This window comes from Sylvia atricapilla, chromosome 1 (assembly GCF_009819655.1).
Source record: "Sylvia atricapilla isolate bSylAtr1 chromosome 1, bSylAtr1.pri, whole genome shotgun sequence".
In the NCBI taxonomy this organism is placed as follows: domain Eukaryota; kingdom Metazoa; phylum Chordata; class Aves; order Passeriformes; family Sylviidae; genus Sylvia; species Sylvia atricapilla.
Genome location: NC_089140.1, coordinates 23,284,189 through 23,310,642, shown reverse-complemented (window position 1 = coordinate 23,310,642; position 26,454 = coordinate 23,284,189). Strand labels below are relative to the sequence as shown.

General features: G+C 39.8%; 2 protein-coding genes across 6 annotated transcripts in view; both read left to right on the top strand.

Annotated features, from left to right (window-relative positions):
• KRIT1 (KRIT1 ankyrin repeat containing) overlaps positions 1–26,454 on the top strand; it is a 410,476-nt gene that overhangs the window by 9,131 nt on the left and 374,891 nt on the right. For 3 of the 5 annotated variants that reach the window (XM_066317260.1, XM_066317251.1, XM_066317240.1), the window contains 9 exons: positions 333–489; positions 772–879; positions 2,509–2,665; positions 4,790–4,941; positions 5,569–5,735; positions 7,622–7,709; positions 9,380–9,586; positions 9,892–10,008; positions 10,465–12,211. In XM_066317260.1, the coding sequence (XP_066173357.1) occupies positions 333–489; positions 772–879; positions 2,509–2,665; positions 4,790–4,941; positions 5,569–5,735; positions 7,622–7,709; positions 9,380–9,586; positions 9,892–10,008; positions 10,465–10,533 (1,222 nt within the window). In that variant the 3' untranslated portion in view covers positions 10,534–12,211. Of the gene's footprint in view, positions 1–332; positions 490–771; positions 880–2,508; positions 2,666–4,789; positions 4,942–5,568; positions 5,736–7,621; positions 7,710–9,379; positions 9,587–9,891; positions 10,009–10,464; positions 12,212–26,454 lie in introns of those variants that run through there. The other 2 variants (XR_010743431.1, XM_066317267.1) reach the window with 2 other exon arrangements.
• Positions 14,941–26,218, top strand: CYP51A1 (cytochrome P450 family 51 subfamily A member 1). The gene is made up of 10 exons (XM_066317195.1): positions 14,941–15,173; positions 16,012–16,110; positions 17,102–17,278; positions 20,696–20,822; positions 21,729–21,903; positions 22,078–22,197; positions 22,651–22,846; positions 23,398–23,493; positions 24,362–24,530; positions 25,169–26,218. Exons 1-10 carry the CDS (start codon positions 15,000–15,002, stop codon positions 25,345–25,347), a joined length of 1,512 nt encoding a protein of 503 aa, XP_066173292.1. The 5' UTR covers positions 14,941–14,999; the 3' UTR covers positions 25,348–26,218.

Here is a 26,454-nt window from a genome sequence, read left to right as displayed (position 1 = left end):
TGAGCTTTGATTCTCATGCTGATTATTTTTTACCAGACAAAGCTGGATTCTGTTCTCCTACGACTGAATTGCTGCAACTACCCAAACTTAGGTAGCTTAAAGCAAGGTTCAGTTTGTCTATAATGAATCTAATCAATAGTTGCAGACCAGTGACTACCAAAGAATTGTAGAGCTGATATTAATTTCAACAAACTTAGTTATGTTCCATACGGTCTAATTTGAAAGCTAAAAGCTCTTCAGTGTGGAAAAAGACCACTTTTTCATAATTAGGACCATCTGAAAAAAGCGTTTATATATTTGCTGTGTCTTTTCTGATTTAAAAATGTCTGCAGGTATGGAAAAGTTGAAGCCACTCGAATGCTGTTGGAGAAAGGGAAATGCAATCCAAATCTTCTGAATGGTCAGCTTAGCTCTCCTCTTCATTTTGCTGCTGGAGGTGGGCATGCTGAAATAGTACAAATTCTACTAAATCATCCAGAAATTGACAGAGTAAGTTCTGTTTGTGTATAGAAATAAGAGTTTTAGCAACCGTTTCTAGCTTGTGTATGAGAAATATTTTGGTGTCCAGATCACAATGTATAAACACAATGATCTTGTTAAGCAATTACTAAAAAATAGTTAAATATTTTTCATTACCTCTACTTTTCCCATTGTGTATCAATTAAATGTTTGAAGTCTGGTATCAGGGATTTTAGTTGTCTCAAAGATGTGTAACTGTTTACCTGTCTCCAGTGAAATCAATGTAGAATCAGTGTTTCTGTTTGTTTGTAGCACATTACTGATCAACAAGGAAGATCTCCACTGAATGTCTGTGAAGAGAACAAACAAAACGAGTGGGAAGAAGCTGCAAAACTACTGAAGGAGGCCATAAATAAACCCGTATGATTTTATTTTCTAAATAGTTTAAAGTTTATATTTAATTTACACATAATCTTTTAGAAGAGCTAGAGTCACTTCTGGCTGTTACTGGAAATGTGCAGCACATTGAAATTGTTAGTGTAAATATTGGCAAACTGACATTTTGTCTCTGGGAATGTTTCTGTTCTGTTTCATGGCTCAAGAAATTCATGTAAGACATGTAAACATGATGCTCCACTTTATTTGTAGGAGCATCACATCAGCTACTGGTTTTATGTCTATTTTGGATCATGCAACCATCAGCTTTCTTTATGCATTCTTATCTTATATTTTGATCAACAGGAACATTCATCTGGCTAAATGTAGGCTTCTGTGAAACAGGCTTTCTTCTTCAGGTAGTCAGTGCAGGCTTCCTTGGCAGCCAGTGGAGATTTAGCCATGACAGGAAACAAAATTTACAGCGCAATTCCTCTTATCCTGAAGTAGATTTAAAATTAGCCAAATGAAATGAACCCACTTGTTTCTTTTCTTTGACTTCAGATGCAACCTATATCTCTGTAAGTAGGTGGTACTAAACCTGTCAGTTTTTCAAGATGTTTTAAATTATCTTCATTTGACTCTGCATGAATGATCTTCCAAAATGATTAAGGAAGAAACTGACCTTTATTTTAAGGATCTTATTATGCAGTGGGTCATGTGAAGGAGTGTGTCTAATGACTCTAAAGACTAGTGGACATATTTAAGTAGATTTCAGAGTGTATGATGTTATGTTGTCACTTACTGCTATTTAATTAATACAATGTATAAACTCCCCCTATGAACTACTACAAGTAGGAATGACAGTGACTACTGCAGCAAAAACAGACTGATGTTTTCCATTCCAACGTCATCTTTCCTCAGTTGTCATTTCCCAAGCCATCTTTTTTTTTTTCAGAAGTTTTTAGGAACTCAGTTCTTGATGACTTAGTAGATTTGAGAAAAGGAAATAACAAAATCCTGAAGTATTTTTATTCAAGCAGCTGAAACATCTAACCTGTTACAGAAATGAAAACAAGACATTTCATTGATTTATGACTTGTGAATATATGCTTTAAGCACCTGATTTATATTTATGTATGTCTTTCAGGAGGCATCCTGTGGGCTCACATGCAATTCAGTGAAACCTATGGGAGTTCTGAAGGGGAAAATGATTTATTATTTATTAGATTTATTTAGATTATATTACAGGAGCATTATAAGATTTAGTGAGATTGTATGCTTGTAACGGGTTCTGAGTAAAGGACAGTGCTTCCCTCTAAAGATAAGTCTTTTAAGTGTAAGGGAGAAAAATTCATATCCTGCCAGTAATAGCAAAGTGAACGTTTTGGGATATACATAGGCAGCAGAGCCCAGATCCCTCAGGTAACTTTTAAATACCTACTTGCCTTTGAGCTCAACAGAAGTCCTCAAAATACCAGCAAGATCTCTCTTGGAGTTACTGTTGTAAAAAGCACAGTATTAGAACTTGCACAGGGCATGAAACAAGCAATTTGGGTAAATAACAAATATGTAGGAGCTGTGCAATGTTCTTATTCCCAACATTATGGATCTTGCTGATATATGGTACTAATTGTTTCACAATTTGTTTACTATGTTCCCATTTTTATGTAGTATGAGAAGGCCCGAATTTATCGTATGGATGGGTCATATCGCTCTGTGGAGCTGAAACATGGAAACAACACAACTGTCCAGCAAATCATGGAGGGCATGCGCCTGTCCCAGGAAACTCAGCAGTACTTCACTATCTGGATCTGTTCTGAGAACCTCAGTAAGTAAAAAGGACAATGGGGATATTGAGGGTTATATTTAATGGTTATATTTATCATAGTTTATTTCTGTTTGCCTTTAGGAAAAAGTAATGCTGTCTTAGGAGAGTAGGAGACATGCTCTCTCTTTACAGCCTGTTGTCTCCAAACTGCTTTCAGAGCTGTGGAGAGCATCTCTGTTTTAGCTTTTTGGGTACCCTCAGTATGTCTGACTGTATCACTCTGGCACCTATAATGTATTTCATCCACGAAGGTGAGGCTGTTCCAGGTTGCCTTTCTGTTACAGGGTGCCTTGGATGTCATAGGCCTTACTAAAAGCTTATCCTGGTTTTATCTGTATTTTTCGTCCCAGAGTATCTGAATTTGGATGCATGTAGTTGTTTTTGCCAATGTTCAGTCTTTTTAAAACTACTAATTAAAGTAAGATGATTAATGTTTTTTCATAAGGTCCTTTAATCATATGAATTGTCCTATGTTTTGCATGAAAATAATTTTTGATAAACAAGTTTTCAAATATATTTGATGGGAGAGAATTCTGATGTAAAATGTCATGTTTATATTTGTGATATTTTTTAGTATTTCTGATCTAAATAAAAAGCTATTATAGTTTTCATTTGAGATATATAGCAAAAGGTAAATAGAAGCCTAAAAGACTCAATGAGTGTGGTTGGGTATTTTCAGATAATGTGGTCAAGGGTACTGCTGAAACAGGATAGCTATGGGACATTACAAACCTCAGTTCAGGTCTGGTAGGTTACTGTGTTGACAGTGTCATTAACACAGAAGCCTTGCATTTAAAATTTTATTTACTCTTGCCAGTGCTCCACTACAGTGGTATTGTTACTTTTTTTTTAAGTAGCTCTAACTATTGCAGGAAATCTTTTTTTTTTTTTCTTTAATCTTTTTCTTCCAGTGTCATACCATTGGCCATTTTACTTTGCTGTATGCCACATGACAACTGTAACCCTCAGCTAAACATATATGTTAATGAGAGGAAAAGGAAGTGTTTGAGGGTTAAAGTGTTGTTGCTTTTGCCTTTTCTAAATATGTATGTAATGTTTTCATAGAATCATTGAGGTATTATTCTTGCATTTGGGAGGAATACTGATACATTGTGTAAAAGTAAGTAATTCTCTAGATTGTCTCTAGATATTTAGCCTAGATTTGAAAATGAGCTCCTGATTTATGGCTTGAAACGAGTAATGGACAAGTTTCATTATAAAGTATGTTGCAGTTTGTGTTTGCAGTTTGTGCAGTTTGTGCTCTCAGGTTTCTCACTTGTAGGACAGATGATGCTTTTCTGTGTTTAAATGTAAAATGGATAAGTTAAATGAGCAGATTGTTCTCAGTGAAAGATGTTGTGCTATAACATATCTATGTAAGTTTTTCATATAATGTGAAATGCCACAGTGTGAAAGCCAGAACAGTGAGCATAAAGCAGATAGAGCCTCCTAGAACCTCATTCCTAGAAAAAGCCAAGCAATAATCCAAGGACACGCAGAGTGACTGAGTAAGCTAAAGGTACAGACTCTAGTACATAGTGGGACTGTAGTTGAAAGCTCTGTATCAATTTCTCAGCTTTCGTATACACAGGAAAACATGAAACATTGATTGACTTTAGCCTGTTAAGAATCAAGACATTTTACATATTAAAAAGAAGAATATCTGTTCTGAAAAATTTACAGGTTTTATTTATATGCAAAAAGAGCAAAAAAATTATATCTGTCAGAAATTTGCTATTTTTCTGTCAGAAATAAGGTTATTGGACTTTGTATTTCTGCCATAATAATAGAGACAACAGTCTCTCATGTTTTATTATTGTGTTTTTGAGATCAGTCTTGGTACTCCATTGAATTTTTAAATAGCACTTCACTCCTGAGAAACTGAAAATAGTGAAGTTTCAACACTACTGCATTTAACAAATTGATGCTAAGAGTTTTGTCAATGAATCCATATTTTGAAAACTTTTTCTATACAGCAGTTTAGAAAACATAGGGAAAATGTTTGTTAATGAGTCCTCAATTTCAGATACTCTGGGTTTGGTGCAGCATTTAATCACTTATGTGTGTGTGTATGTGCTGGGTTATTCTGCTTGTTTATTTAGAAATAAACCTGTTATTTTTCAGGTCTCCAGCTGAAGCCATATCACAAGCCTTTGCAGCATATTCGAGACTGGCCTGAAATATTCACTGAACTGACAAACTTGGATCCTCAAAGGGAAACTTCACAGCTTTTCTTGAGAAGGGATGTGAGACTTCCACTGGAAATAGAAAAAAAGGTCAGCATTTGGAAGTGAATGAAATTATGGTCAGATTCAGAACACTTTGACCGTCAGCACTCACTGTGTACAGTGACTGTAGTAATTTCCAAACTTATTTAAACCTGACATCTCCTGTTCTTTAATGGTTTGAGTCTTCACATTCTTCCCTCCCCTTCTCTTGCCTTCCTGCCATCTCTTTGTTCTCTCTCTCTTTCTTATCCTTTCAGTTGGTTTTATCCAATGTCTCTATTTGTCAGTCTCTGTCATACAGCTAAAAACAACCTACCTGATTTTCTTCCTTATGCTTTTGTTTTTCAGTTATTTAATTGGTCAATTTCAATGGGATTATTCAAACTTATTACCAAAAATGAATTCGTGGGGGAAAAAACCACAGATACCAGTATTTTTGTGAGCCTTTTTGATTTGGCATGGTGTGCTAGCTGCCTTTCATTTGTGTTAGATCAGTTAAGTGTTGAAGTAAGTCAATGAAAAGCAATGCTTCTATTACAAAGCATCACTAAAACGTACACTTCAGTCAGAATCACACCTTCTTCTGTCTCTGAATCAGTGAGAAATGGTATTTATAGTTTCTAAGCTTATTTTCCTTTTTACAAGGAAATCATATTATTTAAATCTTTTTAACAGATTGAAGATCCATTGGCTATTCTTATACTTTTTGATGAGGCCAGATATAATTTACTAAAAGGTTTCTATACATCACCTGATGCAAAGCTGATTACACTGGCAAGTCTGCTTCTACAAATAGTCTATGGAAATTATGAAAGCAAGAAGCATAAACAGGGCTTTCTAAAGTAAGTATGTGTTTAAAACTTAAAATTATGGGTTAGATTAAGTATTTTTAGATAGCACTTACTGAGGAACCTTCAAACTTTAGGTATGATATATTTTGTTGGTTTTCTTCATCACTGAGTTATAGTTCAGAGTAACCACATAACCCTTGTAGCATTAATAGAACTTGGACATTGTGTGTGAAAATGTATTAATCTTAAGTATTGCAGTCTCCTAGACAGAGGGGTGGAGGTTCTGTAGCATGTAAAATCTGTCTTGAGATACAGTAATACCAAAATAAACAACAGTATTCATTTGAAGGGTTCTGACAGGACTGAAGCTTTGAGCAATGCTGAGGAAACATCTTGCTATGGCATTTGGACCAATGTCTGGGATTGACTTTACCTCTTTGGACAGACCATGCAGCAATACTGTTTCTCTTCTGTCATTTGTAGGAGAAATGCTGTACTAAATTGGTCAAACTCATAGCACCAGTAGGGCTCAGCCAGATGGTATTTTTCTCTCCCCTTCCCTCTGCATGCCAGCGCAACAGTAGCTGAGCTATTTTGGGATGGCTTGTTCTTCCCACACACATTTCTACAGCAGTATCTGAGCCCATGAAGATTCCAGTTCTCTACTGTGTGCACCTTCACCCCCTGCCATATCTACCTCACTTCATTCATGGAACAGCAGCTGTGCTGTTCTGGAATGCTGCTGTGCTTCTCATCTTATTCACAGCATCAGCTGAGCTGCCTTGGCCTGGCAGGTTTTTGCATGTGTTGTTCTGCAGTTGCACAACCGGTGGATGGAGCATAAGGAGAATGGGGTTTAAGTGGGACTGCCCTCCTGTACAAGTGTGCAGTTCAGTGTAGCTGATTTCTGTATGAAACTACTCCCTGCTGACTGCCAGCAGCTGCAAGTTGGTGTTCCTCTCCTCACTGAGGTGTATCCATACTGTGCTTCCAAGTTCATCCTGCTCAGTGCAAGTGTTTGGCTCTACAGACAGGACTACCTGCAAAGATAGTTTGGGCTAGATAAAAAGCCATTTAGACATGCTTTCCATCCATAATCACATAGTTCTTCTTCATGTAGGTAAGGAATTTCAAAATCAGTTTTTTCTTTTTGTAGTTGACATAAATGTTCACTAAAACACTGGTAATTCCAAAAATATATCTAGGCTGTTGTTTGTATGAGAGTATCCTTGACCTTAAAGATCTGATGCATTGTCCTGTGCAGGGTTTTTGCTTGGCAGATCATATATACTGCCAAATACATTTTAAATAGGTCTTCACTAGGAGATCACTAGGTCTTGAAGTTGTCTTAATTGTATATAAAAGCAAACTAGTAAAGGCTTGCATTCTGCCTTTTAGTGGTTTTTTGTTTCCTGCATTTTGGGTTTTTTAAAAAAGGCAGTTGATGTAAGTAGCTTCTCTTTCATGTCATATAATGTGTAACTTTAACGTGGAAATTAATTGGGCTGAGTCCTTGGTAGTGCTGACTACAAGAGTGGAAGGACTCTTGTACACAAGAATATGACTACAGTCTGTCTTATTTTCTGCGTATGTAATATGCTGATGTGAATGGCTTTTTGTATATAATTTTGGCTTCCAACCTGGAATCCACCAAACTGCTCTCTAACCAAGTATGAGTCGTGTGTGTCCTGCTGGCATTTCCTCTTCATGTCATGTCCATGATTTGTGACATAGAATGTATAATGTAAACCTGGATCTTCATTAACTGAGAGTTGCACTGTTTCTTAGGAAACCATCTCATCTGATGAGGCAAGATAGAGTAGGAGCTGACTGTCGAGTTCAGTATATGACTTGAAGGTACATTGTGGCAGAGATTGTTCTTTTTTCTTATTTTGTTTAGTGAAGAAAAACTTTGTTCCTCTTTGTTTTTCTCTTAGTGAAGAAAATCTTAAATCTATTGTACCAATAACTAAACTAAAAAGCAAAGCTCCTCATTGGACAAACAGGATACTCCATGAATACAAGGTAAGATAAATAAGCAGGTAGTAGGAAAACCTGTTCTTAAGCATTTCTGACTAGTTGTCTATTAATGACTAGAATTACTGGTATAACAAGCTAAAAATGTGTATGTTCTGAATTTTTGGGATTGGTTGTCGGAATATATTTCTTGTATAGTTACAAATCTCTTTGTTAGAAGTAAATATGTTTGTTATCTAATCATTTACCTTCGGTGTTAGCTGTGTATTGGGCACACTTCCAATTCAGGCATAGGTGTGAAAAAATCTACTCTGATTTAAATTTCCATGTCTGCTTGTAGCAATAGATCCCCAAAGTCAGTATAACTTGTATTTTAGGGATCTGCTGATGTGCATGTGCGTGCACACACACACACATAAACTCCTTTGATTAGAGCAGTTAATTGAGCAAAAATTTTAATTTTTTTGGACTTGGGCTGCTTGTGTATGAATGCATCTAACTGAGGGTTGTGGGTCCCAAATGAGATGAGATTAAATTTGTGGTCTTCACAAGTAATTGTGGAAACAGTGAGGTGTGTCAGAAAGAGAACTGTCCCAGCTGGTGGATCCCTAAAGGTAGCTGCCAGGAAACACTGCAGAGGTGCCTAGGGAATGTTTTCAAACCTTGCCCCTCTATCTGAGACGAGATTATTCAGTCATAAATTTTTTTTTTTGGTGCCCAAACCTTTTTTGTCAGAAATTAGCAGATTGTTCCTATTCTTTCTAATAGAGATGAAGGAGGGGGTGATGGTGGTCTAAGACTGGTGTAGTAAAGTTGTCTCTACTCTGTCATCAAATTATATGTAAGAATAAGTATAGCTTTCTTGACTTCTGCTTTTGGGACATTATTTTGGGGTGTGGGGCATGGACAGAAGGGGAAAACAGTTGCAATCTTTTGTTCTGAAGATTTTACATGTTAGAAATGGCTGTGTAGAATTCAGGTAAGCTGTAAGGCAGGGTGTGGATCCAGAGGGGCTGATCCTGTCTACCATGCCCACAGTCATGGCCCTGTAACTGTTGAAGATTTGTGTTCTCCCTCATGTCTGTGCCTTCTGATCTTGTCCACGGCCCAACCAATTTTTTATTCATTAGAGTGGTTGTTATCATTCTGGTTTGAGGAGCACTCCAGCAATAGTTTGTTCTGACTGCTGGACTCTACTGAAGAGGAAGGAACAGAAGCTTATCTCATTCTGAAAGAAGGCTCCACTAATGAAAAGAGATCTGCACCTCTCTTTTGCTTAGAAAAGAAAAAACAATCCATGTTTTTGGAAGGAGGTACTTGCTCATCTTACCATGTCTCACTGGATTGGATCCCTTAAAGGAGGAAGAATACTTAGTTTTAAGGATTGTGATGCATTCAGGATTAGATGGGTGCGTAGCTGCTGATCCCAAGTCCCAATTACTTCTGAGAGAGGCAAAGCTGTGGGGCCCTTCAGAGGCTGTGTGTCTGTGCTCAGATTTCCAAGGCTCATATCAGTGTCTGGGTTTTGCCTCCATCTCTTCTAGCACTTGAGCCTTTCCATGGCTCTAAAGTTTAATTTAGCCGTAGGAAGATGGTTGATCGAAAGGCACTTTGGAAATACACATTTAGTAGGGATTGCACTGAACAGTGGATTTTCTTCAAACAATCACAGCTGTTTGGAAAGGACTTGTTGATTGCCATTGTTTCTTTATTTGTAGAATCTCAGCACCAGTGAAGGTGTCAGTAAGGAGATGCATCACCTTCAGCGCATGTTCTTGCAGAATTGCTGGGAAATTCCTACTTACGGAGCAGCTTTTTTCACAGGACAGATATTCACCAAAGCAAGTTCAAGTAGCCATAAAGTCATCAAAGTGTACGTAGGAGTAAATGTAAAAGGGCTGCACCTCCTCAACATGGAAACAAAGGTCAGCTTAAGTGAACTGCCAGTGATAACTATAAAACTTAATTCTCTTCTCTTAAAATCTTTGTACTAGAGGTGATTTTACATCCAACTGTTTAGTTAAACTTGGCTGAAAATTGCCAAGATTTTAAGGCCTTTGTCACTAACAAAGTCTTGTATTTTTTTCACTTTACTACTTTGTGAAGTACCAACTGCATTGTGGAGCGTAGTGGTTTTAAGTCTGAATCCTGTCTTTGTGAATGAAGCAAAGTTCAGTTTGCAAGTATGGAGGATATTTTCTGAGTGACAGTTTCCTATGTTTGATCATAGGCTTTACTCCTCAGCCTAAAGTATGGTTGCTTTATGTGGCAGTTGGGAGATGGAGATACGTGTTTCCAAATCCACAGTCTGGAAAACAAAATGAGCTTTATTGTGCATACCAAACAGGTAAGCACTATTATTTTGCATCCTTTATGTTCAATTATTTTTTCCTAAATTAGATACACAAGCCTCTTTTCTCTTGAGATTGATTAGCCTTGCACAGTATAAAAGCCTAAGCCAAGCCCCCACAAAATTTATTTTAAAACGTTATTATTAATATTTCAGAATGTTTGCTTTTTTCATAGGATGTGAAGCCTTCAGATTTTAAAATACATAAAATGCATCTATAATCATTAGGGATAGACCTTTTGTTTAATTGAAACTGTTTCTTGCATTTGTCCAATCCCTCATTCTCTCAGATTAATTTCAAATATAATGAGATTCAGAGAGCTGGAGCCAGTAACTTTGTGATCGAAAGTAATGGAGTTTGAGATTGGATGAAGCTGAGAATTGCTTTTGTCATGTACTTGATTGTCATAGTTCTGCAATGCTGATAGAATTTAATTGCATCCCTTTACATAGGCAGGACTTGTTGTAAAACTCCTGATGAAATTAAATGGCCAGCTAATGCCTGCTGAAAGAAATGAGTGATGGAAATGAACAATAGTTACAAGATGGCGTCTGATGGCTGAGCAAAAAACAACTTGTTCCTCCTCGTAACAGGACTTCCATGTACATGAGTTTTACACAATAGAAAAGTCAATTTGTACAGTTTTTTTAACTTTGTACAGAAGCTGCATGGTTTATTTTTTTAAAAAACTATACAACATATCTATTATTTTTATAAATATTTTTGTGTTTCATATATTAAATATTGTAGGGCTTGAGCTTAACCAATAAAGGTGATAAAATATAAATGGTTTACCAAGTTTGATGAGCATGAATCCAGTGAAGCTTTTGTTCCCAGAGAAATATGGGACTATGAGTGCCATTAAGCAAGTCTCAGTTAACCTGTTTACCTTTCGTGTCATTGCGTGGGACAGCAAGGAGGTGGTATATGTTGCAGTATTTTGTAGACACCCTGTATTTTTAAGATAATATTGATAAATATGCTTAAAGGACCAGTTAGACCAGTTAGACCTTTGAGCAACTACTTTTGATAAACTCTTGTTTGTTATTTGGTTTCTGACAAACATTTTAGCTCGCTTTATTTTTACTGTTAACTTTCTCATACTTTGTATTCATATTTATTCTAAAATACTGCATGAGGATGCCAAAAGGGAAATACTTTAAATCATTCAGAAGCCATATGGAATGTTTAGCATGCTTGTTTTGTAAAATGGATTTTTACTTTTGCTGTGCAATATAAAATATATGTATGGAGGAGAGGGAGACAGGGATTTACAGATGAACCTTACTCAGAGGACTTCAGAAAGTTTTATAAATCCTACCCTGGATTACAACACATATGCAGTAACAAAAGCTCATACAGGAGGTACTAAGTTATTTCTCTTAAATGAATTTTCCTACTGATTAATTCAGTTTCTTCAGGCTAAAAGCAGTGCAGGATCCAGGAATGAAGATGACAAAGAAGTCAGATACAGTTTGTAAGTATTCTGCCTGCTCTTTGTAGAGTCAGGGTGGGGCTCAACAAGTTGGGTCCCAAGTGTAAGGTGGAATCCTGTGCAGTCTGAAACATATCCCTGTACATTAAAATAGTATCTGTAACACAAATCTTTGAAGTCTCTGGTTGTATTTCAGGGTTTTAAGTGCACTTGACTATTTCTTCCGTGTAAACTGCATGCTAAAACAGTGTGCAATATTTTATAAGAAAAAGCTTTTATAAAAAATAAAAATTAGCACTTGCCTCTAAGTTTTCAAATAAAAGCTAAAATGAATGTGAAGAACTGTGCTGTTGTTTAGTAACTTAACTCATACCTTACTAGTAAATGCAATTTAAGAAATTAAAGTAGTAAGCTGTTAAAAACATGAACAGGAGACTTGTATTTTATATTCTTCTTACCAAGCTGTACTTTTCTACTTAAACTTCACAGGCCTGAATAACAGTACATTTTCATGGATTGTTATGCTTTATTTAAGGTAAATAATACAACAGTCAGGTCCTTCATCATGCATCCCTGCTATCACTTGGCACTGGTATCAGAAGTACATTTCTCTACATAGCACTTTCTTAGAAAACTGGAGGAAAATTTTAAGAAGGTGTGTCACTTGCCTATATAACTATACTATCAATATGCCTTATTGCTGTATAGTCCTTTCTGCTAAATTCTTATTCATTACTACCTAATAAATTGTTTGCAACAAGTCATACATATTTGGTGTTTCTATTTTTTTAGCCAGCATGAAGGTGCCATCAAATGTTACACCAAACAGGTGTTATTACCAAAAAGCAGTAGTTTTTAACAGGCTCATCTTTGTAAGGTATGGAAGAAGAGCATCAGAGAGGACCAGAGGGAGTGTCCCCTGAGGACCCTAAATTAAGGTAGTGCACCTTGAAAACTGCTCAGGAATTTACTGGGTAAATGGGAAAACTGTTTATTGTGGCAAGGCAGAGGTTTGCAGATGTTGCACATCAATGCAGCCACTGAGCAGCAAGAGCCCAACTCTGCAGTCCCAGAGGCTTCTGGCACCTGGAATGAGCCTAGGAGTTCATGCTGCCCTGCTGGGCCAAGGCAGGTGTGGGGTCTCCTTTCATCTGGAGTCAGGGAAATATGAAAAATGGGAACAGGGAGAAATCCAACACCACTGAGACAGACCATTTGTAACAACCCTCTTATCACTACCAAACAAAAAAACCAATGAAAATGAGCTGCAAGACGGGCAATGCTGACACTTGTGCCTTTGTAAACATGAGTTGCCCAGTTCACCACCTATAGTCCATCTACCAAGCACATTCTTAAAAAAAAAGAACCTTTACAGCTGCCAAAAGCAAAGATTTGAGTAGAACACTCAGCCAGGCCCTGTATGGCAAAAGAGTAACTGAGAACTTAAAACTGTGAAAAACAGGCTCAATTTTACCAAGTGGAATAACTGAACCCCCTAACCCCAGTGAGCAGCTTGTTCAAGAGGGAAGCCTCAGTCCTGGGGTGATGTCCTCCTGCTGCTGCTGCTGCTGCTTGGCACAAGGAACAATTGCTCCAGGGAGGTGAGTTTCCCAACCACTGTCAGCTTACAGCTGGATGCAGTTTAAAGCTGGGCTGTTGACTGAAAAAGGAAATAAATACAGGTTCAACAGAAACAACATACATGGTTTGTAAAGGCTCTGCTTTACCTTAATGTTATTACTATAGCGTAAAGATATAAAGATAATGTACTAAATTATTTGTCTATATAAATTTAATTAGTAATTACATAAAAATTAAATAAACCCATTAATATATAGGTAATGAATCTGGAAATCCTCTCCCTTAGAAGACACAGATTGACACTATTCCACCAAAAATGTTCTTACTTCATAAATTGACAGAGCAGAATGTCAGTAACAACAAGAGATAGCTCTCATGTCCTCCTTTTTTGTCCTTGACAAAAGAATTGTCAAGGCTTGTAAATACAAAGGAACCCTTTCTCAATCATAACAGCACTGATGAATTTCCTTTGGCACTGAAAAGTGTTGAAACTTCAGAGCTTGCAGGCAACAAATCGAAAACTTTACTAGATCCCATAGCTGACATGAAGAGTTTGAAGGTTCTCAGCATTGATTCCATGCACATCTCAGGATTCACAAGTGTTCTCTGCTACCTCCACGCATCTAGTAATGCTCAGCACATTTGAGACCTTGATACACGATTTACCAGAGGGTGTTACAGATCTAAAATCAGTACAAGAATATTCATTCAGTAACAAGCTTATGCTTTTGCCTGTGCATCTTTTCCAGCTGACAAAACTATAAGTACATAAAACTGCTAACAACATAATAGTTTTATTTCAGATGAAGCAGGGAATTTATAGGAATTCAGGTTTCCGAACTTTGCAAAAAAATGTTTAAAAGCATTACAGATAATCTTTGCAACAATATCCTGCTGAAATGTCTCATTGTATGTAATGATGAACCCGGCTTCCTGATTTATTCCCAGATTTACACGTTTAAACTTTAGAAGCTGACTGGACTCACTGAGTGAACAAATACTGCCTTTAAACGACCTACCCAAGCCAGAATTTTCCGGAAATGCATTAAGATGCATCCCCGTCGAATTAAAATATTCTATGTGTACAACAAACTGAGCTCGGTCAGGATGAGCTCTCTGTTTCCAAATACAGCTTTGTGCACTATTTGATCTTGAACCTTTCGGTCTTAGTGGAAACTCATTTCAAAAACACTATTTTTTGACATTAAGCTTTTGGAACATCTGGAATTAAACACAAGCTGTCGTCGTTCCCTGCGTGCTGCGCAGCCTTACAAATCAGCGCCCTGAGCTGTTTTCAGCGGGGGCGCCGGCAGTGCTGCCCGAGGGACGGCTCCCCGTCATTAAGCCTCATGTCCCAGAGAACCGCGTTCTCCGGGCGCTCAAGGACGCCCAGCATTTCAAACAGCCAGGGGCCGGGGCCGAGCCGTGAGGGGGCCGAGCCGTGAGGGGCCGAGCCCTGAGGGGCCCGAGCCCTGAGGGGCCCGAGCGGTGAGGGGCCGAGCCCTGAGGGGCCCGAGCCGTGAGGCGCCGGAGCCGTGACGGGGCCGAGCCGTGAGGGGGCCGAGCCCTGAGGGGGCCGAGCCGTGAGGGGGCCGAGCCGCGAGGGGCCGAGCCGTGACGGGGCCGAGCCGTGAGGGGGCCGAGCCGTGAGGGGCCGAGCCGTGAGGGGGCCGAGCCGTGAGGGGGCCGAGCCCTGAGGGGGCCGAGCCGTGAGGGGCCGAGCCGTGAGGCGCCGCGCCCCGCCCCGCCCGCCGCCCGCCCAATGGCGCGGGCCGCAGCCCGGCCCATGGCGTCACCCCGCGCGGCGCGGCCGCGGGTTGGCTGCGGCGGCGGCCATCGTCACATGGGCAGAGATCAGCCCAGCGCCGGGAGCCGCCGCACGGGCTCGGATCAGCCCGGCCCACCCGCGCCGCGCCGCGCCGCCCTGCCCTGCCCTGCCCTGCCCTGCCCTGCCCTGCGGAGCCGCGGCGGATGGCGGCGAGCGCCGAGAAGATGCTGAACCTCATGGAGGTCGGCGGGTCCCTGCTGGAGCGGGTGGCCGTCGGCAACCCCCTCTCCCTGGTGCTGGCCGCCTCCGCCTTCGCGCTCAGCCTCGGCTACCTGTTCCAGCTGGGCTACCGGCGGCACCTCGGCTCCGACCAGAAGGTGGGCGCTGCGGGCGGCGGGGCCGGGCGGGGGCTCGGCGGGGCCGGTGCCCGCGGGCCGGGGGAGCTGGGCGGTGTCGCCGAGGGCGGACAGCCTCGGGGCTGCCCTCGGGAGCGGGGGAAGCGGCGCTGGAAGCCCGGCGCGGGGAGCGGGCTCCGGAGGGCGGGCGGCGTTTCCAGCAGCCTCCCGGGGCGGCTTCGCCCTCGCCGGGCCGCTCGTACCGCGGGAGGCAGAGGCGCTCCGGGCCGGCGGAGCCCCGTGCTGTTTCATCGATGCAGCTGAAGGGAAGGTGCCCGCTCACGTACGAAACGAGGTGCTAACCTGGAGGTGCTTTTGAGGGGCTGTTTAACAAATCCTCCAGCACTGTTTCGTTTCCGACTGCCTTCTTTTCATTTGCAGTATGTGTGTGCTTCACATTCAGAGGCAGCATAGGAAGAATCTTAATAACATCCACTTTATTTTAACCCTTGCTGCTTTTAAATGTAGTTCTAGCTGAACAACTGAGTATGTTTCTAAAGTTGGCCTTTTCACGAGAGAGTTTAAACAAACATATTTAAAAATGCCTCTGTGGTTAGTTTTTATGTAAATGGACATGATTTTATTACTTTTGGGCACTGGCACATGCCAGGAAAGTGATCAGAGCACCAAGCCTGGCACAGTTCAATAAGCGTTTGAGCAACTCTGCCAGGCACATGCTGTCACCCTTGGGGATGGTCCTGTGCAGGGCAAGGAGTGGGACTTCGATCCGTGTGGGTCCCTTCCAGCTCAGGACATTCTATCATGATTATGTGATAATCTCTGAAGAAAATTCAGTAATTTTTTTCTCTTTCTTCTACAGAACTACCCACCTTTTATTTCATCAGGCATCCCTTTTCTTGGTCATGCAATTGCATTTGGAAAAAGTCCCATTGAATTTTTGGAAAATGCTTATGACAAGGTATGTTTTCTCACATGACTGGCTGGCTGAGCATATACAAAAATATTTTGTGTATCTATTTAGTTCTCTGTCTGAGGCCTGTTTAAAATCAGTTCATTCTCATTTACCACCTTGAATATGCACAGTAGGCTCTGTGATCTTCAGATCTCTTCATGTAGCAGTAGTGTTTTCTAAGCTCTCATGATTCACATGTCATATATATGCTAGTACATTTGAGTAATGCTCATAGCTGAATCACAAGTTAATTAAAAAGCCATTTTATGAAGCCATTTCATGAAGTTATTTCTTGCTGTAATTGGTAATTTTTAATCACATTCTTTACCAATCTATGACCAAGTTGGAATGTAGCTGACCACCTCTACTTGATGGTTTTTAAGGCCTCTCTGATGTTAAAAGAGCTCATGTATAAAATATCAGTAGTTTTTATACTGTAACATCCTAGAAGAAATTAACTAAATCAGTAGAGCCTTAATTCCAATTAAATTAGATTTATCAAGCTGTTTCACATTGTCTAAAACTGTCTAGAGTTATAAGCCTAAATCTTAGCTTGGTTAGCTTAGAGAAAGCCAAATTTGGTGCATAAAGGTCTGCTGGTGATGATTTCTAAACTTCAAAACCTTATTTGCCCCTAATTATCTATGCATTATTCCAAATCCAGAATTTTTTGAGACAGTGTTTGTAGATTACTGGGGTCAATATGTGCTGCAGTCTCTCTGCTAGTTTTTTTTAACGTGACTGATCTTTTATTTATGTTTTCTAAAATAAATGGGTTTAAAATGTGTACTTTCACATGTGTTCAGTATGACATTAGATATCCCTGGTATGTACATTGAGAATGAATTTAAATGTTTAAAATTTATTTATCTTTAATAAATGTCTGGATACTTTTTAGGAGAAAAAGTAATTTATGAAAAACTGTACAGAAAGATAGGGATTTAATGATTTTTGTTCTTATTTCAAATAAATTGGTTTTTTGTTTATTCTCTCTTAGTATGGACCTGTGTTCAGTTTCACTATGGTTGGCAAGACATTCACTTACTTACTGGGCAGTGATGCTGCTGCTCTACTGTTCAACAGTAAGAATGAAGATCTGAATGCAGAGGATGTGTACTCTCGGTTAACCACACCAGTGTTTGGCAGGGGAGTTGCCTACGACGTCCCGAATGCGGTTTGTATTTGGAATATCAGATGAGTAGCAAAGCAGTGCAGCTTGAATGCTGAGTAGGCAGCCCTGAGCTCTTGGCTCTGTGTGATTGGTTATGTTCATACAAACTGTGGCATGTTGCAGTAGATGAATAGTCTCATCTGGATAATCAAGACTGAGCTTGTTCAGGTTGCTTTCTTTACCACCTGGCCATTTGTCACTCTGGATGTTATCTTTTGTTCCTGAAACCATCGAATCTCATTAGAGTGGAAAAACGTCCGTCACTTTTTTCTTTCCTTGCAGCATGCCACTGACTGCAGCTCACTTTTCCCTTCCAAGCAACTTCAGGTCTTTCTTCTGAAAAAACCCTAAGAGTGATAACTTTATATTTATGCAGTGCCAAATCTAGAATTGGAGTAATAATTTAACAGTTTGAACCACAAGGTTTGTTTTGCTCAGACAGAAATCACTCTGTGTATGTTTGCAGAGTACAGTCTGCATGGGAGCATGGGGGCTGTGTCATGTGGCATTGTATCTCAGCTAAGCATTGGCTGCTTTCTTGTTTGTGAGGGTGGCCTGTCATTTCAGACTCTCAAACTGCAGAAGCCAACTTTTCTGTGGCCACACTTGCTTTACTGGCATTCTGTGTTCAGTGCATGTTGTATAGCAGAGTAGTTGCATGGAAGAAACAGCACTGTGATATACTTTAATTTTGGATTTTCAGTTTTGGCTTCATTTTGTTTGTATTAATGCCAGTCATAATTTCTTTGGCCATCAATTTCTTTTCCTGCTCAGCATGCCTCTTCATTCATCCTTGCCTACGTGCTGTGGTAATTGCCGTATTAATGATGTGGCTTAGAGGCAGTGATCACTACTCTCTCTGCCTCCACACTGGCATTTTGCCATGATCCGCAGAGTAAGCATGTTGTTCTTACTCTGTTCTTTTGGAAATCTCATACACAGCTACTACCTACAACTTGCTACTTTCTAAGTAGGTAAAGGAGAATTTGGTTGTCTCCTCCTTTGTCAGGAAGTACTAAATTGTGGATAGCAGGTTCAGGGGAGGATTGGTTGGTTGGGTGCTAGGGCCTTTGCCACTTGATGGATTTGCATAGCTCCTCATCCCTATGAGAACCAGCAGGACTGCAGCCTGGGTAACAAGTAAGAGAACATTTCTTGTGTCCTAGGAGATGTCTTCCATGAGTGAGGTCATTCTAACAGACTTGTTTCTAGAAGTTCTGATAGTCAGAGTCTTCCTCAAAAAGTCAGGGATGGAGTTGTGAGTCACTTTTGCAGCTGCTGAGCATGGAGGATGCATGATTCTCTGCAATACATCTCATGTTCTTTTCTGATATATACTCGTTTCAGAAGACTGTCTGTGAATCAGACTGCTAAGCTGGCCAGGTTTTCACTGTGTTATGCTTGTTTTGTGGATTCTGACTGTCATGGGATGTCTGCTTGAGACTTAAAGGTCATGATTTGTCCTTGCTCACTGCTTATAGATGGTTTGAGTTCTGCTTTCATGCTCTTCAGTTTGTAGATGGATTTGAATGTCTGTCTTCATGCAAGAGCTAGTGATCTTTGATGTGATCTAATCTCATCCATCAGTTTTATAGAATCTTCTGTAAGCTCCTTGGAAATGGGCATTTCTTACCACCATGTACTAAGGGCACATAGGGCTTACCTCATTGGCCCACCATAAACAGCTTTTTTTTTCTTCTTTTTTATGAAATCGGGTCTTTTTCTAGAGTTTCCCTATGTTTTCTTTTTCCCTGTGGTGTACTTGAGTCTGCTTTAGTCAAGAGATGAATCATATCACTCAGTAAGCCTTTGGTGTCTGTGGATATGTCTACTTAATTCATACCTTTGACACCAGGAGGACTTCTTTCTTACTATCTCTGCAGATTCAGGTTCCTCAGAAAATGCCTTTTTTTTCCCCATAAGTTACTCTTTTTCCACAGCGAGGAGATGCAGGGAGTTTGCTATGAGCATTTAATTTATCTCTGACACTTATTACCTCTAGTTTCCCTCTATGAAGCTAGAGAAGCAGCACAGCCAGTTGTGGTCAGAATGCATTTTGCTAGAGAATGCGTTTTTGCATAGTGTCACCACCACGATTTCATTTCAAACATCTAATGGGACGGCATTTAGAGAGCCATGGAAAATTTCGTTGGCATTCTACAGTTGATGGGTCATCCTGAAGTTTCTTTTGAGACCCCCTTTTCTCTGCTTAAGCTGCTAAGTATTTATTTTGTTACTTTCAGTCTTGTGTTTGGAAGGACCACCCCTCATTCTTCAAAATGAGTAATTGGTTTATTTACCAGTGATTCTGGTAATTGTTAATAGCCATAGTCAGTATATTAACTCATATTCACTCTCTCTCTCTTCCCTCCAAGCCTCTTGCAGACATTTTTTTGTTGAGAGGGGCTGAAATTGCAGATGATGTGTTTACTCTTGTGTGTCATCAAATTGGAGACTGGCTAGCATGCTGCAAGGGAAAATGTGCTTGTCTTTTTGCTCTGTGGCCTTTGTGCCCTCTGACAGACTGCTGGGATCCTCACAGCATTCTCAAAACAGCTACTTCTAGGAAGCTACTTCTAGGAAGTAGCTTTTCTTTTAATGCCTTTTGTTCTGTATCCTACATGCAGAGCCCTTGGTGGGAAGACAGTTTTTGGTATATTACTCATGGTACAGCACAGAGCTATAGGGCAAATGCCTCATTTATAATTAGGGCTTAAAAATCAAATTAATAATTTTCTGAGTCAATGTCCTGTCAATGCACTGAATGGTTCTTATCTAATGAAGGGCTTTTTACCAGTAGCTTTGTTAGCCAAGAATCTACACATAGAAAAAGAAAGAGGTGAGAAGGAAGCAGTTTTTCCTAGGAAGCAGTTTGCCTCCTGCTTCTCTATCTTACTTCCTGGGCAGTGAGATCAGAAGGCTCTGTAAAAGAAAGGGTCAGCTCTAGTCCAGGGTCCTTCTGCCTGAGAGAACACAGGAGAGAGAGAGAGAAAGTGAGGAGGCCACATATCAGGGGACACAGGCTAAATCTAGACTTTGCAAAGATGGGACTGGTTATGTTTGTGATTATACATCTAAAGGGCATTCCATAGTTCAACTTTGCATGCATCTTGCATCTTTAGAGATAAAGCTTAATGAAGATGCTAAAATAATTTGTTCGGTACTGCAAAAGAGAGAACTGCAGCTCCTCTGAGCTATTATTTTACTTGAATGTTTCTGAATTGTTGCTTGAAAGACAAAGAAGGTGAAAAACAGAGTATTACCTATTAGATAAAACTGAGTATCTGCTGTACCCTGCAGTCCTAATCATAATACCTATTTACTTCTAAATGTTCTTATAGTACAAATTCCAGTAAGTTTTAATCACATTAAATGTGATGATCCTTGTACTGATTGCTTTTTCTGTCTTGGTTCTTTTAGATATTTTTGGAACAGAAGAAGATGCTCAAAACTGGGCTAAACATTGCCCAGTTTAGACAGCATGTATCTGTGATTGAAGAAGAAACAAAGGAGTATTTCAAAGCATGGGGAGAATGTGGAGAGAAAAGTAAGCAGGATCAAATGTATTTTTCCTTCAGTTTTCTGGGAGATACTTAAGGCCAATGCAGTGTATTTTTGTAGAAGATATACTGCAATATAAAAGAAATTTAAAATTACTGAACATCAGAAGAAAGAAAATACAGATTTTTAAAAATCAATTGGAAGGCTATTGGAGAATAAAGCTGCTCCAAAAATCACTGAAAGGAATGAAGGCCTATCATACTTTTGCTTTCTTGGTCAGCTCATAGTGCACGTTTTGGATGGTATCAGTCAGCTCAGTGTAACCACTTCCTAGTAGCTGGGAAAAGCTGCTGCTCTGGCTTCCTAGAGAGCCTGAGCTGGAGGTCTTGGCTCTGGGTTTCTACAGTGAAAACCTGCATCCTTGAAGATAATATGGTTACATAGTGACCAAAGTGAAATTGTTACTTTCCCTCATTCCCAGCTTGCCCATCATTATTATTGCAAGCTCACAGTTGCATAACAGCATCAAATATTATTTAAACATACATACTTACATTTAAATGCATTAAAAATATATAATAAATTTCACATTTTAATATGTTGAATCATTTTGAATGTCTATTACTTATATGTAAATATAGTTAATAATATGGTAATATGTAAATTGATATTTAAGTGTCTAAGTACTACCATATAAAAATAACTCAGTGAGCAGCAAAACTAACTGGTTTCCCATGGATTTGGATTTCAGGGTTAAATCTTTGTATGGCTTCACTTATATTTATTAAGGATTGAGCTTGTGATGCATGGCTTGCTTTGGAAGAATTTCTAACTGCTAGAAAAATTTCTAGAAAGAAATACCTTAGAAAAAAGTTATCAGTGATCTAATTAAAAAGTTCCAAGAGACATCTGATAGGACTCATTCAGTAATGTTTTTTAAATCTTTCCTCAGACCTGTTTGAAGCCCTTTCAGAACTGATCATTTTGACAGCGAGTCACTGCCTCCATGGAAAGGAGATCCGAGGCTTGCTGGATGAGAAGGTGGCTCAGCTGTATGCTGACCTGGATGGGGGTTTCACCCATGCTGCCTGGCTGCTGCCGGGCTGGCTGCCTCTGCCGAGCTTCAGGTACCAGCAGGAACAGAGGAACATACTTAAGCCTTTTATCTAAACATCACTGTTGTTTGGATTGCTCCCCATCCCACCACTTCCTTGTATGCTGTTCTAGACATCCATCTAGACATCATAAGCCTTTTGTGTTATGTAGTATAAAGTTGCTAATGGAAATGTTTTGAACCATAGACGACGAGATCGAGCACACAGAGAAATAAAGAAGATTTTCTACAAGGTTATCCAGAAACGTCGGAAGTCTGAGGAGAAGGAGGATGACATGCTCCAAACTCTACTTGATGCTTCATACAAGTAAGCCAAGAGTTTAAAGACTTGTTTGAGGATTTACTTTAGCTTTGCCCTTTTTAGTTAGAACTGTCTACCAAAACCCAGGAAACATTCCCTCATGTTCTGAAATGGTTTTGTTGCAATTTGTCCTAGTCATATTCTTAAAAACAGGTTTAAAACTTCACTTGTCAATGGTTATTCAGATTCCTGAGATTTTCCTTGGTGGTCATGAGATGGCTGAGGTTGTTTCCTTTTGCTTTGCTGGCTGTTGAGGAATGATCTTCTTTAAGAGTCTCTCTCGCTCTGTTCTCCCTTCTCCCTGCCCTTAGATCTTTTGCCTCATTGTTTAGGGTAGGCAATAAAAGAGTAGGAGTAAGGAGTACATTAGAAGAAACTGTAAATGCTGCTGTATAAATAGCAATGCTGAATAATGAAACGTGACCAAATGAAGCTCCAACTCCATTCCCTTGGCCGCAGGGACGGCCGCGCGCTGACGGACGATGAGATCGCGGGAATGCTGATCGGGCTGCTGTTGGCAGGGCAGCACACGTCCTCCACCACCAGCGCCTGGCTCGGCTTCTTCCTCGCCAGGGACAAAGCCATACAGGAACAGTGCTATGCAGAACAGAAGGCAGTGTGTGGGGACAACCTGCCACCCTTAAATTATGACCAGGTTTGTGTGTTACATTAGTCTTGAGGGCTTATTAAAAAAAAAAACTAAAAGCTCATTGAACATGAAATACAGTCACATGCTCTTGTGTTGAAATAATAATTGGCACAGTCATTCTGTGATAATGCTGTTTGCCAGTACATTTCCTGTTCTCTTCCTGTCAAGGTAAATTTTCAGCTTGATACTGTTTTTTTAATCAGTGTTCATTAGTGAAATTGCAGTTTCTTTGCTAATAAAAGAAATGACAGATCTGTAGCAGAGGAAGATCCTCATATTTCCACTGAGGAAAGCAATGCAGTGTGACCTTGTTCTTTAATTAGGCAACAGAAAATACTTGGGACAGATCACTAAGACACTAGTTGGTCAGTGATTTTTTTCCTTCTTAATTGAATCAAATGGAAAAGAAATAATCAGTGTAGCTAATAAAGTACATGTAAATATAAGCTGCTTACTCTTTGATTTTTAAAATTTGTTTTCAAATGGTAAAAAATAGCATTTTGTTTGTGCTAAATGAACTTGGCTATATTTTGATACATCATTTTCTCTGTTTTCAGCTCAAGGATCTCAGTTTGCTGGATCGCTGTCTCAAAGAAACTTTAAGGCTTAGACCTCCTATCATGACCATGATGAGAATGGCCAGAACTCCTCAGGTGAGGACACTTTTTGGAGCTAATTTCACTGCAGCAGCACAGGCCAGGTCAGAGATGTATCAGCTGGCAGAATGAAACACAAGTGAGCTGTGTTTGCTGGCAGAAAGGAAAGCTGATGGCAGTCTGGGGTTCTGTCAGTGATAGCATAGCCAGTGTTGAGCCAGGAAAGCAATTACTACCTTGAACTTGGTATTTCTTACTTTCATATGGAATTATGTCCAGTTTCAGACCCCTGCAGGCCCCAGCAAGCAAGAGACTGAGGAAGTGAAACAAGCAGAGGGCCACCTGGATGGGAGGGGGCTGCAGCACTGGTGGAGAGACTGAGGGAACAGGGATTGTTCCACCTAGGGAAGAGCAGCTCTGGGACCTAGGAAAAGCCATGTGCAGTTTTCTTCAGCAAAACTGACCCTTGTGGCTACCAGTCTTATTTGAGCTTAGTTTGGTGCCACCATTTTTTGTTTGCCAGGTATTTTTAGTTGCTGTCATATAAAAATTTGGCATGCATTTAATACAAGCTAGGTAAATCTGAAAGAAAACTTGCTGTTTGTATAAATACGGCACCATGTCAAAAAATTAAAAAAAAGTTAACTGTGTTCCTTCAATGCCAAAGGCTTTCAGTAAATTTTAAGTTCATTCTTTTTTTGGTTTATTTTTAACCTTCTTCTGTAGAATTGCCAGCCTTACTCAAACAGCTGGAAGGTTTCTGCAATTACTATGTCCTGTACAAGTAAGAGACAAGTGTTAGGTTGCATTAATTTTAAGTGCACTTGGCCAAAATCTCTGGAAATGTAAGCCTCATGATGTAACACTTCAAAAAGAAAAATGGAGATATTTTGTCATGTGTGGGGTCTTGTCTCTTCTCTTGTAGACTGTTGCTGGATACAATATTCCTCCTGGCCATCAAGTGTGTGTATCTCCCACTGTTAACCACAGACTCAGAGACTCTTGGAATGAGGCTCTGGACTTCAAGCCTGACAGATACCTCCATGAAAACCCAGCAGCTGGAGAGAAGTTTGCATACATTCCATTTGGTGCTGGTAAGAGAATGCAGCACTCTGTGTGAGGTTGTGCTGAGGTGGCTCACACCTGCCACTTCCTACAGCTCCTCTCCACACTGCAGCTTCTGAGGATAGATATTTGTTTGTGTTTCTGCCTGAAAGTTTTCTTACTGTGAAAGTGCTGTTAAAAGAATTAAGTTAATAGTTCTGCATTAGTCATAGTTGTACACATCTCTCACAGCAGTTATCAAAACACCTTCAGGTTAGTGTGAGTGATGCTTGACTCACATCTTTTCAAGTCAAGGACAGCCTTGTAATAGAAGTTCAGTTGAAGGCAGAGCAAAAGTCTGCAGAGGCCCAACTTCCAGAACAATTTGCAAATATTGCCGTGATGGAGTAAGAGCTGCTCTCATTTCTCAGCTGATACATAGATTCATGCTTTCTAGTGGGGACAGAACAGCACAATCTCATTCCACTTACTCCTCTGTTTTAAGCAGTGACAACTTGGAAAAATAAGACTTGGATGGAATTATAGATAGAATGGGGTGTATGAAACATCAGATTCAGATTGTGGAGAAAGGGGCAACTACTGTCTGCATAAGATTTCTAAAGTTAGCTGATTGTCAAAGAGGATCCAATAAAATAGTCTAACTGCATTTTATGGCTTTTCCCTCTAGGTCGTCATCGTTGCATTGGAGAGAACTTTGCTTATGTTCAAATTAAGACAATTTGGTCGACTTTGCTTCGTTTATATGAATTTGATCTCATCAATGACTATTTTCCAACTATAAATTATACAACAATGATACACACACCTAACAACCCTGTTATCAGATACAAGAGGCGGTCACTCTAAACTCTGGCATTAAAACCTTTCCTTCTTAAATTGTGTGAACAGACAGACTTTTGAATAAAATTGTGACAGATTAAGTGGCAGATGGAAGCTGATGCATCTACTGTTAGGAGAGCAGCAGTAGTCTACCAAATGCAGAGTTCTGCATTTATTTTACTGCCCACACTATTTACTGCTGCTGTGTACAATTGCTTGTTCTACAATTTTCTCATTGCATTTTTAAAGCAAAGCTGACTTTTCTATTGATGTAACACTTCTAAGGTGCATGCCAGATCTTTAATGAAGAAAAAAGTAATTTCTACAAGTGGAACTCTTTCCTTTTGAAAAATAATTGAAGATTACTTTTCCCAGATAACCAACAGGCAAGGCTCCCTACCTTGCCTCTGTACCCAATTTCAGCAAACCCATCTGAGAACAGCCACCACAGGGGATTGTATTTGGTGGTGCCCTTCCTTTGGCATTTATGATTCTGTTCCAAGTGAGAGATGGTCTTGGCTGATTTAAGAAAATGTTACTGTACAGCTGAGTGGTAGGCAGGTTCACAGGTATGTCATTTCAAGAATGAGCCATTTAACTGTCTAACTTGAAGTAGTAGTGCTTATGTTCAGAAAGCAACAAGTAATTCTCTAAAAAAATTTGAAGATTGTGATCTCTGGAAGCTTGATGTAAAGTGTAAGAGTAACAATATGAAGATACCAACAACATGAATTTTGTAAATAATATGTTTGTGTGTAAAAAGGTGAAATAGCTGAATGTTGTCTGGGTTTGTACTGACTCATGCAGGATTGTTAAATGGTGTTTGGTTCAAGAGTGCTGATGATAAATGGTAATGAGCTCTAGCTCACAGGAATTTTGAATTAAATTTGTAAACAAACCTCTTGCGGAAGTTTTCCATGCTCAACCCTGTCACTTCTTTTTGAAAAGGTTTCATTAGTAAATTTGTAACTCTCTCTTGGAGTAGGCTGTGCCCCCTTCAGCACCACTCTGTGTAACCAGGGTTTTCCTGGTAGAAGGTGGAATTCAGTGTAACTATTCTAAAACCTTGTGTTTGTATCAGTCATGGCCGGGGGTGGGGGAGAACATAGGCTCTTTCCTCCCAGCCCTGTCAGA